General features: G+C 39.6%; 1 protein-coding gene across 4 annotated transcripts in view; it reads right to left on the bottom strand.

Moving 5' to 3' along the window:
- The window catches only part of ZZEF1 (zinc finger ZZ-type and EF-hand domain containing 1), a 57,860-nt gene that overhangs the window by 16,247 nt on the left and 28,884 nt on the right, over positions 1-12,729 (bottom strand). For 2 of the 4 annotated variants that reach the window (XM_063402420.1, XM_063402423.1), the window contains 16 exons: positions 12,300-12,379; positions 11,390-11,483; positions 10,329-10,839; positions 9,540-9,704; positions 8,786-8,905; positions 7,738-7,899; positions 6,973-7,102; positions 6,586-6,724; positions 6,233-6,398; positions 5,501-5,763; positions 4,318-4,490; positions 3,626-3,773; positions 2,924-3,063; positions 2,227-2,504; positions 1,038-1,212; positions 394-526 (listed from right to left, as the gene is read on the bottom strand). In XM_063402420.1, coding sequence (XP_063258490.1) covers positions 394-526; positions 1,038-1,212; positions 2,227-2,504; positions 2,924-3,063; positions 3,626-3,773; positions 4,318-4,490; positions 5,501-5,763; positions 6,233-6,398; positions 6,586-6,724; positions 6,973-7,102; positions 7,738-7,899; positions 8,786-8,905; positions 9,540-9,704; positions 10,329-10,839; positions 11,390-11,483; positions 12,300-12,379 — 2,877 coding nt within the window. The remainder of the gene's footprint in view (positions 1-393; positions 527-1,037; positions 1,213-2,226; positions 2,505-2,923; positions 3,064-3,625; positions 3,774-4,317; positions 4,491-5,500; positions 5,764-6,232; positions 6,399-6,585; positions 6,725-6,972; positions 7,103-7,737; positions 7,900-8,785; positions 8,906-9,539; positions 9,705-10,328; positions 10,840-11,389; positions 11,484-12,299; positions 12,380-12,729) is intronic. The other 2 variants (XM_063402421.1, XM_063402422.1) reach the window with 2 other exon arrangements.

Raw genomic sequence — 12,729 nt, 5'->3', positions numbered from 1 at the left:
AGCACTGTTTTCTAAAAGCACTTCATTAAGCACAGGTTTGTAAAGGATAAGACACAGGCACTACACAAATCTTGGTACAGAAACAACTGCTTCAGTTTCACCAGATGCCTGTTTCTGAGATTTCTCAATTAACAGAATGGTCTCAACAGTTTTCTAAATCCTTTTCTGAATAAAGACAATTGAAATAATTACTGCAGAAGCTTCACAATTTGGCAGTGATCTGCAAGCAGGATTTGGTAACCTATGAGCAGAAAGTCAGACAACTTACTAAAAATGGAATTCAAACTCTGCAGACCTGCACAGTGGTCTAGTTAACATTTGCTTTTGGGTATCCGTAACAAACTGTAAGGAAATACTCTGTGATTGTCTGATAAAACAAAAATGTCACAGAACCTGTTTTTCTCTTTCGGGTTTTGATGTCCACAACCACTGCCCTGTTTTTCTCAGTGAAGTGCTTCAGGATGATCACGTTGTGAGGCTCGTTGGCATTGTCCATGTACACAGAACGAGTGCCCATACACAGCACCTGAAACAGCAGCACAACTTCAGTCAGGATTTGGAATACTTATTTACAAATACACAGCCATGTCTTGTACTGGTTACATTTGCTTGTTCTTGCTGTTTTATTTTTGGGCTGAACCACTGCTTGATGCCTGGTATTTGCTGATCTTTAGAAAATGGAAGTTTGAGTCTATAGAAGAAAAGTCTACACCAACCAACTTAATGTTACATAGGCAATGTATCAGTTATGAACGTCTAGATGGAGAATGGATTGTTTTCCTTGTACAAAAGTCCTTTTAGATACTGAAACAAATGAAGCTGGTTTGCTTGTAGCAGTTATAAGTAGCATCAAAAGAAATGTCAAGCAAAAAAAGCTCATTATTCTTCATTAGATCAACGTTAATTGTGCCCAAGTGAAAGATGTGAACTCTGACACACACCAGGTTTTGAGAGTTTAGAAAGGTTGTCCCCATTTGAAAGAAATACTTAAAAGCTTTAACCAATTTTGTTCCCTTTAGGACCCACAGGCCACTCACCTCAGGAAAGCCAACCAGCACCAGGAGAGTGAAGATGTTGGTGTGCTTCAGCTGGAAGGGCAGCTGCCTGATGCAGTGGTCAGTGAAGGCAGCGATGACGTGGTGCCACTGCGCCGACGCGTTCAGGGAGCGCAGGATGTCTGCCATGGAGCTCGCCCAGTCCAGCCCCACGCGGCTGCAAGGCAAGGCCAGGCTGTGTGAGCAGGGCTCTTCTTCCTCAGGACAGCCTATCACTGCTCATCTGTCACAGCTTTTAAATTATTACAGAACTGTTTTCCCAAATACTTGAGGCCTTTGTGCCTGCTGACACACGAATTGTGCTTTGTTTTCCATAAATACTATTCTGTTTTCTGAGAAGGTCTACGGTCCCAAACCAAAGTGTGCCTGAATATTGCCACTCCTATGTCTGAATTTTAGTTTAGAACTCAGAAGTTTCTGTTTGCATAGCAACAAGAGGTTTATTTTCCTTGTACATGATCACCTGCTCACTCTGTGGATCACACAAAACATCTACAGGGACTGGTCTCTTACACTGAAGCTACTTCTTGAGAAAATCCTTCCCCTCAGCTTATGCTCTGGATATTCTGCCTTTAAATTTCATGTGCTTTTCTATTTGTTTATGAACCCTCCCTGTAAAACACAGCTACAATAAAAAATAAGTCACACTTAACAGGCATGACATTAATCTCAGAATGCTTGAGAGCTTTCTGAGGATCTTCTGTCCCTCCCTGCTGTTTCCAGTGCAATTTTGCTGTAAAAAAACCTCTCTCTCAAATACCCTTACATAGAAGGGTCAGATCCAGAACTCAGCACTGGTGATAGTTCTGTGACACACCCTTCTCCTTTTCCCAACTTATACAAGACATTTGTAACAATGTGACAGAATTCATGTCACACAAAAAATAAAGGACTGTATTTTTGCTTTTCCCTGTAGTTTCCAAACCTCACTTCCTCCTCCATGTCATGCTGTGCTGGTAAGCACAGGAAATTAGGCCACTTTTCAGCAGCCAGCCTTCTTCTGGAAGGAAATTAAGATTCCCACTGCAAAGGCTGCAGATGCTAAGCCCCTTCCATGACCAGGATAAAGGTTTAATTACCTTTCTATTAAAAAGCCTCTATGCACGAGACACACATGAAAGAAAATTACTGTTCAGAAGAGATTAACTAATTGGTTTAAGGTAAGAAGCACCTGTCTAAACACACAGCTCCCAGACTGAACAGAAGATGAGTTGTCTTCCACCCTTCTGGCACTGTAGACCCATCTCCTGGTACAAACAAATTATGTTTGGCTGAGAGGATTTTAGTTACAGCAGCATCCACTTCTGCAGGCATAAGCCTGAGGATGAACTGGCCCAGGAGTCCCAAGGTTAAATGATAAGTTTCGTTCAGGTGGCCAGCATTTGAGATTACAACATGAAACATCAGTGGAAGTATTTGTTCCAGGTTGATCAGAGACATTGTGGAGCCCTGTGGAGAGAGAAAAAGCTCAGTGAGGCAGGGAAAGAAAACAAGACTTTTAGTCAAAGTCAGCACATGCAAAAGCTTCTGTTCTAAAGGCCTTTCAAATAGGACAGAAAGAATGAGAAACTACATTGGTTATTGGCCTGTGACCTGACATGTGAAGCTAAATTGAAGATTTAAACTCTGCTAAACAGTTAAGACACTACTTCACAGATACATTAAAATTCCCTTCCTCTCCCCCCACCCAGGAACAAGCCCTTACATTCCTTAGTGATGTCAATGTCAGAAGACATTCTCATTTGAGAATTCACATTTCATAACATGTAATCAACATGGGCCCACATCCCACATTTAACTCCTATGAATTTTATTCATGTTATTTGTGCACCTAGAACACTACCCAGATGGAAGTAAAAAGAACTAACTGATTTGAAAGGTGGTAACATAGCTGCCAGCAACCCCAAAATCCTCTTCTGAGAGCATTCAGCAAAAACTTGCTCCTGGCTAGGTATTAAAACCTTCTCTGTTGGTTTTTGGGTTGAATCCTCCGAGAGGGAGTCACCTGCTTTGTAAATAAAAACAAAAAAAGAAAATCCCCTAAGTGACATTAAAAATAAAGAAATAAGTGATAGCTTAATCTTTATAATCCAAATCTAAAACCAAATATAAGTTATAAACAGAATTATTACAATTTGAAAATAAAGTCTTTATAAAAGTGTATGGAAACAGAAGGTAAAGAAATTTATACCATTTAGTAAAAACATATAAAGGACAGAGCTACAGACAGATCCATTTAACCATCACAGTTCTTACAATCCCAGTCTTTAATAGGATAAAACATTTATTTTCTGGTTCCAAATGCATCAGAACACACAAGTGTTGTGTTAGACCAACAGGGACTGTAATCTCCATACATGGATAAATATTTGTGGGAATCTACCCTGATTTCCAGACTCCTTTAAACAGACTGCAAGGCATTTGTTCAAAGCAAAGTCTGGCAGGTTTTCACAAAGCAGACACAGACATTTTAAAATACGCAAAACTGGATTAGGAATAAAAAGGACAGCTGTTTGTTTGCAGATGAGAGGATATTGCTGTGACAGGGAGAATCAGAAATCATTTTTTACCTGTTGCAGGAACATTCCCATCCACAGACGACTCTGACTCTTGTCTCACAACAGCTTTCTTTGCAGAGACAGCTTTGATTTCCATTTCTTGTTTTCCTGCTTTCTCTTCTGCAGGAGATTTGGTTTCCTTGTGAGTATCTCCTTTCCCCTAAAAATAAAACAGAAGTATTAAAAGATTAAAACAAAATGTAATACCTGCAGGAACAAGCATGGAAAGAATTCAGTCATCTGCACTTGACAAACATTTTTCTTTGAGTATCAAAACCTTCTACTGAAGAATTTCTTGATGTATTCATGTCTTAAGCTTCCATACAATTAAATTATGCTCCTATCTCCCTGCATAAAATGATTACACTATTATAGTTTTAAACACTGTATAAAACTGTAGGAAACTCATACTCCTACTCAACAGTGCTAACAACCAGGGGAAATGACAACCCTTTCACAAAGAACAAGATGTGCCCCTCTCCTGCAACATTTTCATGAATCACTTCAGAACAAGAAGTTTTTGATCAGCCAGATCTAATGAAAAAAACAATTGTCCCTGTGTCCCCCAATTTTTACCTACAAATGAAATCATTCCTGTCCCTTATTTCAGTCCCACATTCAGAACAGGCTGTTTAGGCCTCTGAAGATGTTTAATATGAGATCACATATCTGATATCAGGGTTCTGGAAAGAACAGGTACTCACAGTCCGACGCACCAAAGAGCCTGTGCTGCGCTTCTCATCCCTCCCCTTCCCTGCTTTATCACCAGGATGACTTTTTGGAGCACTGTCTGTGGCAGGACTGCCTGAAACAGTGTCATTCTTCGAGAAGGACTCATCTTCTGGTAACATGCTTAGCAGAGCTAAATTTTTCAGTCCTAAGAGCAAAAAAGTTAAGGAAGTTATTCAGCTGTTGAGTGGCAAGCAAGACAAAAAGCAGAACTGAAACACTTTAAAAGAAAACTTCTTTTAAGAAGTTCACACAAACTTCCTACACACTTCTTTTGAACATTAACTCCACCAAAAACATGTTTTCTGTCAAACTCATATAATTGTGTGGTTCCATTAAATACCAGTGATGGACAGATGGTGACATCTTTCACCTCAAAGATGGCATAGGAGTAGAGGTCTTAATTTAATAAAGCAGTAGAGGCTGCAAGGACAAGGGACATCCTTTAGGAATGCAGCTGGTTGGTTGCTAATCAACCCAGTCAGTCAACACAATTATGAATAGTAAATGACATTTGTCTTATTTTTCAATCTTCTGACCACTTGCACAATAGAATGTATATTGTAAACAGATTAATTAATGAGCATGCATAAGTATTTGGTGGTGGTGGTATTTCAGTTGTATTAGAGCTACTCACAAAAACTACCAGTGTACTTATTTGAATTTTAGTATAGAATTTTTGATATATTCAAAATAGGTCCCTACTGTATGACCCTATTTCCAGACAAATGAACATCACTGCCAGAAATCTACACCACAAACATGGTTAAAAATCTCTTCCCAAGAGATGCAGAACAAAAAGCTTTTTCCACCAAGTTATTTGCTGTCCTTCAGCTGTCAGTGATACATTACAAAAAGAACATGAAGCTGTATTGCCTGATCCCTTTACAACAGCTAAGATGGAAAAAAAAACAACCAGAGATGTGCCAAGTTGTCTCCAATGTTTATGTAAGCATAAAATTAGTTTTCTCAAGCACTCTATTTTCCACATTCCAACGACCCTGAACGCCACTTGTTCTACATTTGCTTTCTACATAAACAGTTATTCTCAGTGAAGTACACAGTAGCTTCCCCTTTCCTTTGGAAACTTTAAAGTCAGTAACCACAGACATTTGTGACACTTGCAGAGCGCATTGTTCAGAGCAGGAGCTGACTCACCTTTTCCGTGCTGTGCTTTCATCAGGCAGTCCCCAATGAGCTGAATGCACTGATGCTGCAGAACTCTGGCATGGCTGAGGACTTGGGGATCCAGCTTCTCTCCTTCTGCTTCCTCCCCGTTTGCCAGGTCTGCACTGTAGAGAGTCAAGGCAGCAAAGAGCAGCCAGGAGTAGTTGTGGACGTAGGGCTGGATGAGGCGCTGGCGGTCGCTGATCCGGATGGTCACCATGGGATACACGGTGATGCTGTGGGTGGGCAGGTGGCTGCAAGGACAAGGGACATCCTTTAGGAATGCAGCTGGTTGGTTGCTAATCAACACAGTCAGTCAACACAAAAACACCTTCTCAGGAAACCACTTAAAACCCAACACATTCCAGAGGTTCAGTCTGTGGACCTGGTTTTGATGAGCTCTGGTGTCAAGCACTGAGAACTGTTGTTTTCCACAGCAGTGATTGTCTCTTCTCTCCTGTCATACAGGACTGGTAACTCCTTCTGCAGCTTTCCTAGCCACATCCAGAAAACAATTGCTACCAAATGGCTTCAGAGGTTGGGACAGGTTTTCAGACATTGTTACCAAACTGGGCCTATCTTTGTTTCCCCAAAGGACACCAAGGAGATGTTCTTATGTCAGACACAGCTTTATAGGAAGCACCATGAGAATGACTGATTGTATTTAGCTACTAAATATTGTCTTTCTGCCCCATGGGGGAAAGCAAATCACATTTTTAATACCTGTCAGAGTATTTATTTGCATGATAGCATCCATAGCAAAGGTCAAAGTCATCACAAACGTTGCAGTTCATTCTCCGACCTATGATAACTCCTTGGCAGTGATCACAGGCATATTCCATGTTCACCATTTCATGGTCATCCTCGTGTCCTTCAGGTTTAACTCCACCTGTAAGGAAAGACTTCCCTGTAAATCTTTTTGACAAAGGTTTCAAGTTCACATTCATACTAGGGAAAGAACAGTTAAACATTTCCAAAGAACCTAGGAGAAGAGTGACTTTATTTTGTGTATAATTTACAAGATACCGTTTTGGCTTCCAGTACAGGGTTTTGAGGGGTCATTTGATGGTTCTCACCAAGGAAACAGGTTTTACACAGGTCCATGTCATTGCACTGCAGACAGCGGTAGCGGTGCCACGGCGCGATTTCGTCACAGCCGTCACAGGATATGTCCACGTTTAACAGGTCACAGTACCGAGCAACAAACATGTGCATCTGCAGCAAGAAACCAACACAATTTATTGAGGATTGTTTTCTGACTCTGAGAAAGCTTCAGGCAGGAAGCAGGACATTTCCCCTGCCAAAAATGAACGGGGATCTTTTTATCATTTTAGACTCTTGAAAGTCTACAGAGATCCAGCTAATAAAAACTGATTATAAACCAGACTCCTTTTTCCCCTTTAGGCTTTTAAAGGTCTCTTATTTATCCCCTCTGCAGATAAATATACAAAACATGAGGTCACCTTTCTCTGCTTGTCTGGGTCAGCTTGAGCTATCTTTTCATACCAGGTCTCAAACATTACATCCTGACATTCATCCATCCATTCACAGTTTTGCTTGTAGTCTGCAATTTCATCTTCTTCACTCCACTGACTAAAAGAAAAGCAAGCTTAAAATTAAGTTTGAATGCTATCAGGCTTCTTTTTAATAAAGCTTCAGTTTTTAATGAAGAACAAAGTGCTAGAACATGCTAATAAAAACAGAATTGTCACAAATCCCATTCACTTAGTTAATAAATGACCATACGGACACCTGCTTCTTGCTTCTGTGACATGTTCTTAAATACATATGGGCACCATAATGCAAAAATCAGGAAAATCCACTCTTACAAAGCAGCTTTTGGAATGATGGCAGATCAATCAGACGTTTTAAAGTTTTCTGGCCTTCACATTTGCTCATGTGCAAGTACAACCACTCCACAACTGCCATATGAAGGTGTTAAAAACATTTGACATTCATCAAGGCAAGAAACAATATTGTATCCATCCTGCTACAGTGCTAAACAAGCAAAGTGTGCCAGTAGTGAGCAGGTTAAACATAAAATTCCAACAGTTTTTGCACCAGGAAAACAAAATGAAATAGTTAAGCCCTTGGATAGTGACCAGAATTATGCCACACTTGTTACCAGCACCTTTACAGTTTGTTCCAGCATGAAGCTCAGAACCTTTGTGGGTTAAATGGGATCAGTATTCAGCAGTGATGTGAGAGCTGCATTCTCCCTGACTCACCAAATGACGCTGTCATGGGTGCTGATGTTCTCCTGGGATGTTGTCATGAGCAGCTGTGGCAGCTGGATCTCAACAAAGAAGGAGAGATCACTGGGCTCCCAGCTCATGTCCAAGAGGTGGAGGAGAGCTGTCTGCACACAGGATAAGGCAGGAAGCAAGGACCTAAATAAAAACAAAAGACATTAAAACATGACAGCTCTAAAGCTGACCTGAAGTTGACAGACCTAGAGTTGAAATTGTGTGTGGGGAGGAAGGGTAGAAAAACCTCTACAGATTGATTTTCAGGCTTTACTATGCATTAAAGTAACTCTGTGGCAGAAACCCAGTTTTATCAAAGTATTTAACTTACACAATTTAGCAAGTACAGACTACGGAATTCGAAATAAAGACAAATAAAATCTGGGTTCAGTTAAGACCAAGCTCATGCAGTTGCCTGAGCATTAGCAAGAGGGTTTGTCTCTTCTCTACAGTACAGCATTTTCTTGGTATTTGCAGGAATTTATTCTGTTTGAAACCTTTTTGACATTTTCACTTGAAACTGAACAAATGACTTAAAAGTTATGGTCAGAGAGACTGACATTATAGCCATAAAATTTTCATTTCTCTGGGACACCTGGCTATAAACCCTCCAAATTCTACCCAGAATGTTGCCAAAACATGAGTTTTAACATTAAAGCATGGTTGCAGAATTGCCATGTTTCTTGTGGCATTATCCTTGCCCAAGTATTTCATGACAAATTTGCTATTTCTAGTATTTTAATATTAAGCTTCAGAGACACACTGCAGAATTGTAACTACAAAATGCAGTAAGTCAAGTTTTTAACACTGATAAGTTTTTGTGTTTTCCTTTATTCCTTTAGTAATAAAAAGCCAGCTTGGCAGTTTTGATCACAAGATTCTCATTTAGTTCCGTAAATAATGGAAAGTATAGACAAAATTAATTAAGACATTAAATGACAAGTAACAAATTACAAGGGAGGAGGTGTGGAGGAATGCAAAAAAAAAAACCCAAAAAACCATATAAATAAAAGCAAACAATGTACTGTACCTGTCATTAATTGTACTAAATCCCTTCACAGAATTTACCAGGAACAAAACAAGCTGGTAGTAGGACTCTCGAATCTCTTTGTGTAGCTCAGCTCCACAGCCTTCCAAGTTTCCAAAGTAGCTGCAAATTAAAGAGTCAGTTTAGTAGCCTAGAATTCACCATGATATTTTAGGTAGCATTTTTTGTGCAAATTTTACAAACAGGCCCTTTTTAACCCCTCTCCATAAGTGGGGAGGACGTTAGATTTATTTAAAAATAGGAGTTTCAAATAAAAATGAAGAATCCTATACCAGGAATAAGAAGTGAAGAAACTAAACAGGCAAAGAGTATATTCTTGTAGCACTAAGAAGAGAATAATTCTTTAAATTAAAAAGTTGCTTAACGAAAATCTAATCATGATCTTAAAGGAAATCAGTGCATTGCAAGATGACCACAGAGAGCTCCTGACAAGTGAGAAGCCAAGTGAGTGACAGAGTTCTGACAGCACAGAAATCAGACCTAAACATGTTCATGGCATGAACAGCTGTGCAACTAAGTCCCACTCGAAAATAATAATTAATTTTGGTTGGGTTTTTTAAAATGAAGTACACAAGATATGCCTGCTAGCCTGAAAACTAAACCTCAAGTCATATTTTAATTATCCACATGGATTAAAAAGCAGAACTTTCTACTCTTGTCAATATCTATGCCTAGAGGAACATAAGAATTAAGACAGTGAATCACATGGCTGAGATTTGCCTAAATCATGACTTACTTTGTAAAATCTTTCTGACAGGCTAGAAGTTCTAGGAGAAAAAGCACACAGGGTGGGTGGAAGCAGTGTGGCTGCCCAAGCGAGTCCAGGCACTGGCGGATGGTCCTGAGCACTTCCAGAATACTCTGCCCTTGGGATTTTCTCAAAGCAAGAACCTTTAAAACACTGAAAGCAAAAATATCAGTGAAGGCTTCAAAACATTGTTCTTAAAACAACACAAATAGCAGAACAATTCAAGGAGTGCTTGACTGATTACACAATTGCTTTGTATCTGAATTTCCAGCTGTATTTCAGGGTGTTAGTTGGAGTGAGTGATAAAGCTTAGAACAGAATCCAGCTCTTCCTGCATCACTCCATGATCTAGAGACCAAATCAGACAAGCTGAATATTGGAAATATCTCCTTTATGTTTTCAGAATACCAGGCAATTTATTGAAAGATGTAACTTGTCTCTATTTGGTACCAAGGATTGGTAATAGTGATAGACCATGCCTTTGCTTTTGTAGATAAAAAAGCAAAATGCCTCTGCAAACACATCTGGGGAAGCAAGACAATAAATTGCCAAGTGACTGTTTTTTACATTCTTTTCTCTATGATAGAAGCAAATGAAATGAAATAGTACTCTCTGAGGCCCTACATCCTTGTGAATAACTGAAGTTTGATACACAAGTCTGACAACTGTTTATATCCCAAACATTCTGCCATATTATCTTGCTGCTAAAATATTTGATTCCACCTGAAGAGGTGCGAAGACAAACTTCTGTATAACTGACATTTTCAATTTGCTTACCTTTCATGTGAAAGTGATTGATCCTTAATAAAGTCTAATATGTTCTTCAAAATAGGGTATTTTTCCTTCACAGTAGGCAGAGCTCTGGGCTCTTCCATGGACCTGAAGGACAGCAGCCTCAGTCTCCCCCGGCCGAGCTGGGACTTGCGTGTTGGGGTGGAGGGAGGGGAGGACACATCCTCTTGCTGTGAAACTGTGTTTTCAACAGGCTTACTATGAAATGCAGATGCAGCTTCTGCTTGGTGGAGGTCTGGAACTTGTTTAGCTTTCAGATCAGACTGTGTTTGACCCCCCTCTTTGGAAACAGGGTGAATTCCTGCACTGGATGACCCCGGTGCTGCCTGGAAGTCCATGTCCACAGCTGACCCTTGTCTTTGGCATTTCTCACTCACATACTGCTGGGGATCATCCATGTCCTGGGCTTCCAGACTGTCTGAGGCAGAATCTTTTCTCTTTGCTCTTATGGGCAAAAAATTCAGTAACAAAAGGCTCTTCTGCACACAGAGTTTTGCTGCAACATAAAAATGGGAAGAATTAAAATTACGACAATAGAACAACAAATTTCCTGTCTTATGTTTGTGAAGAAAGTGATTTATCTTCTATCTTTTTTCTTCTCAGTGGAGACAGATAGAAAATACTGTTTTTCTTGTTATATTGATCATGATGCTTGGGTTCAGATTTCCAAATGCTAAATCTGAATAATCACACTGAACCATATGAAGTACAGAGTAGTCAGTGAGAACATGTTTTATTCTAGTAACAATCAGCTGCTGTCCTAACATCAGTTAAATGTGGTAAGAAATATCAACAAAACCAGATGAACAGAAGTTCAGAACCAGGTGACCCAAGTGAAAGGTCACTCCCTGCAGAATTTTCTTACTGTTTTCTGCAAAGAATAGCAGAACACTATCCCAATTAATCCAATGTACACTAGGTTATCTCATTTAAGTATGAAAAAGTAATCCCAGTTACATTTCACAGCAAAAATAATGTCTCCAGGTTTACAAGGCAATGCTTTCCTAAGCTACCTGAAATGCTGAAAACTACAAGGCAACACTCACCGAGAGTTTCTGGGTTCACCTCACTTGCTTCTGTGTTCTGCTTGTCCTCAGCATCATTTCCCCTCCCCATCACAGATTTCTGCTTCATTTCCAGCTGTAGACAGGACGTTAATATAGTTACAATATGATTCTGTGTATCTATACAGCAAGGCAGGGTGAAGACTCTAATGATTGAAAGGAATTTAATCTCAGGAATAGATGACAGTAGTTACTATTCCCAACTGGAGGCTAAAAAAGCAGCACCTGAACTGTCAGAGCAGTAACAGCCTCACCCTGAGCTGCCTGAGCTTTGTATGCTGAGACCATTCCCTGTTTTGTGATTTGATGTGCATCAGTCCTCCAAGGAAAAGAAGGCTTCTCATTTACCCTCAGCACTCAGGAAAATAAATACACCCAGTTGTGAGAGAAAGCCCTCCAAAAACACCCCACTAACATCATGCAATGGGTAAAGGCAATTACTCCTCTGCACCCACTGGAACTCTACTACATCAACCTGCCAGGAATTCTTAGGCAGAAAAGAGGAGGCAGAAAGTCACAAGACAATGGAATGATGTTTAAGACACATTTCTTTCTATGGTCCACCTCCAAAGAACTCTAACTGCAATGTAAGAGTCTTTCTAATTTACAACATACGTTCTTGCTCAAATGTAACACAAATTTAGTTGATTTTCAGTCAAATTCAGTTCTAACTACCCTTGATGACACATCTGGGACTGAGGGAAAGAAAGGAATGTAAGGATGCACTTAAATATTTAAGTCCAAAATTTCAAAGCAAACACATGTTCTTTCTAAGTGAAAACAGTTGATGTAGAGTAACTGAAGGAAAAACTGTTCCATCCTACTCCTAAACATTGCATTGTAGAGTACTAAAATAAATGACATTAATAGAGATCCTCCTGAGTGTTCTTACCATCCATATTCTAATGGAATCAGCCAGGGAATATACTTGTGCAAACTCATCACACAAAGGCACCTTGCCTCCACTGTTGACTGGAAATGAGAGAAAGAAGAGAGACTTGTTTATTTGCAGCTCCATTTTTATACAACTACTTAACTAAAATTATGCTACAGCCTTCCCTTCATCTCTTAGTCAATAATTGGAATTATACCTGTAAGAAAAATAGAGAATAAACCTGCCAACTTTCATATGTCCTAAATACAGGAACTGCACCTTGACTGATTTATTTACAAAGTTAATTTAGGAGTATCATTCTCATCTCTTCCCAAAATTGATGCCTGAAGCCATGGAAAATAAAATCTGTCCCTATGCATGCAATAACACTGATGCAAACTTATCAGAAAAACCAACAAATGCTTAGTAGTAACTTAAAACTTGATAG

Source organism: Prinia subflava, chromosome 8 (assembly GCF_021018805.1).
Source record: "Prinia subflava isolate CZ2003 ecotype Zambia chromosome 8, Cam_Psub_1.2, whole genome shotgun sequence".
Lineage (NCBI taxonomy): Eukaryota > Metazoa > Chordata > Aves > Passeriformes > Cisticolidae > Prinia > Prinia subflava.
This window is presented reverse-complemented; position numbering and strand designations above follow the sequence as displayed.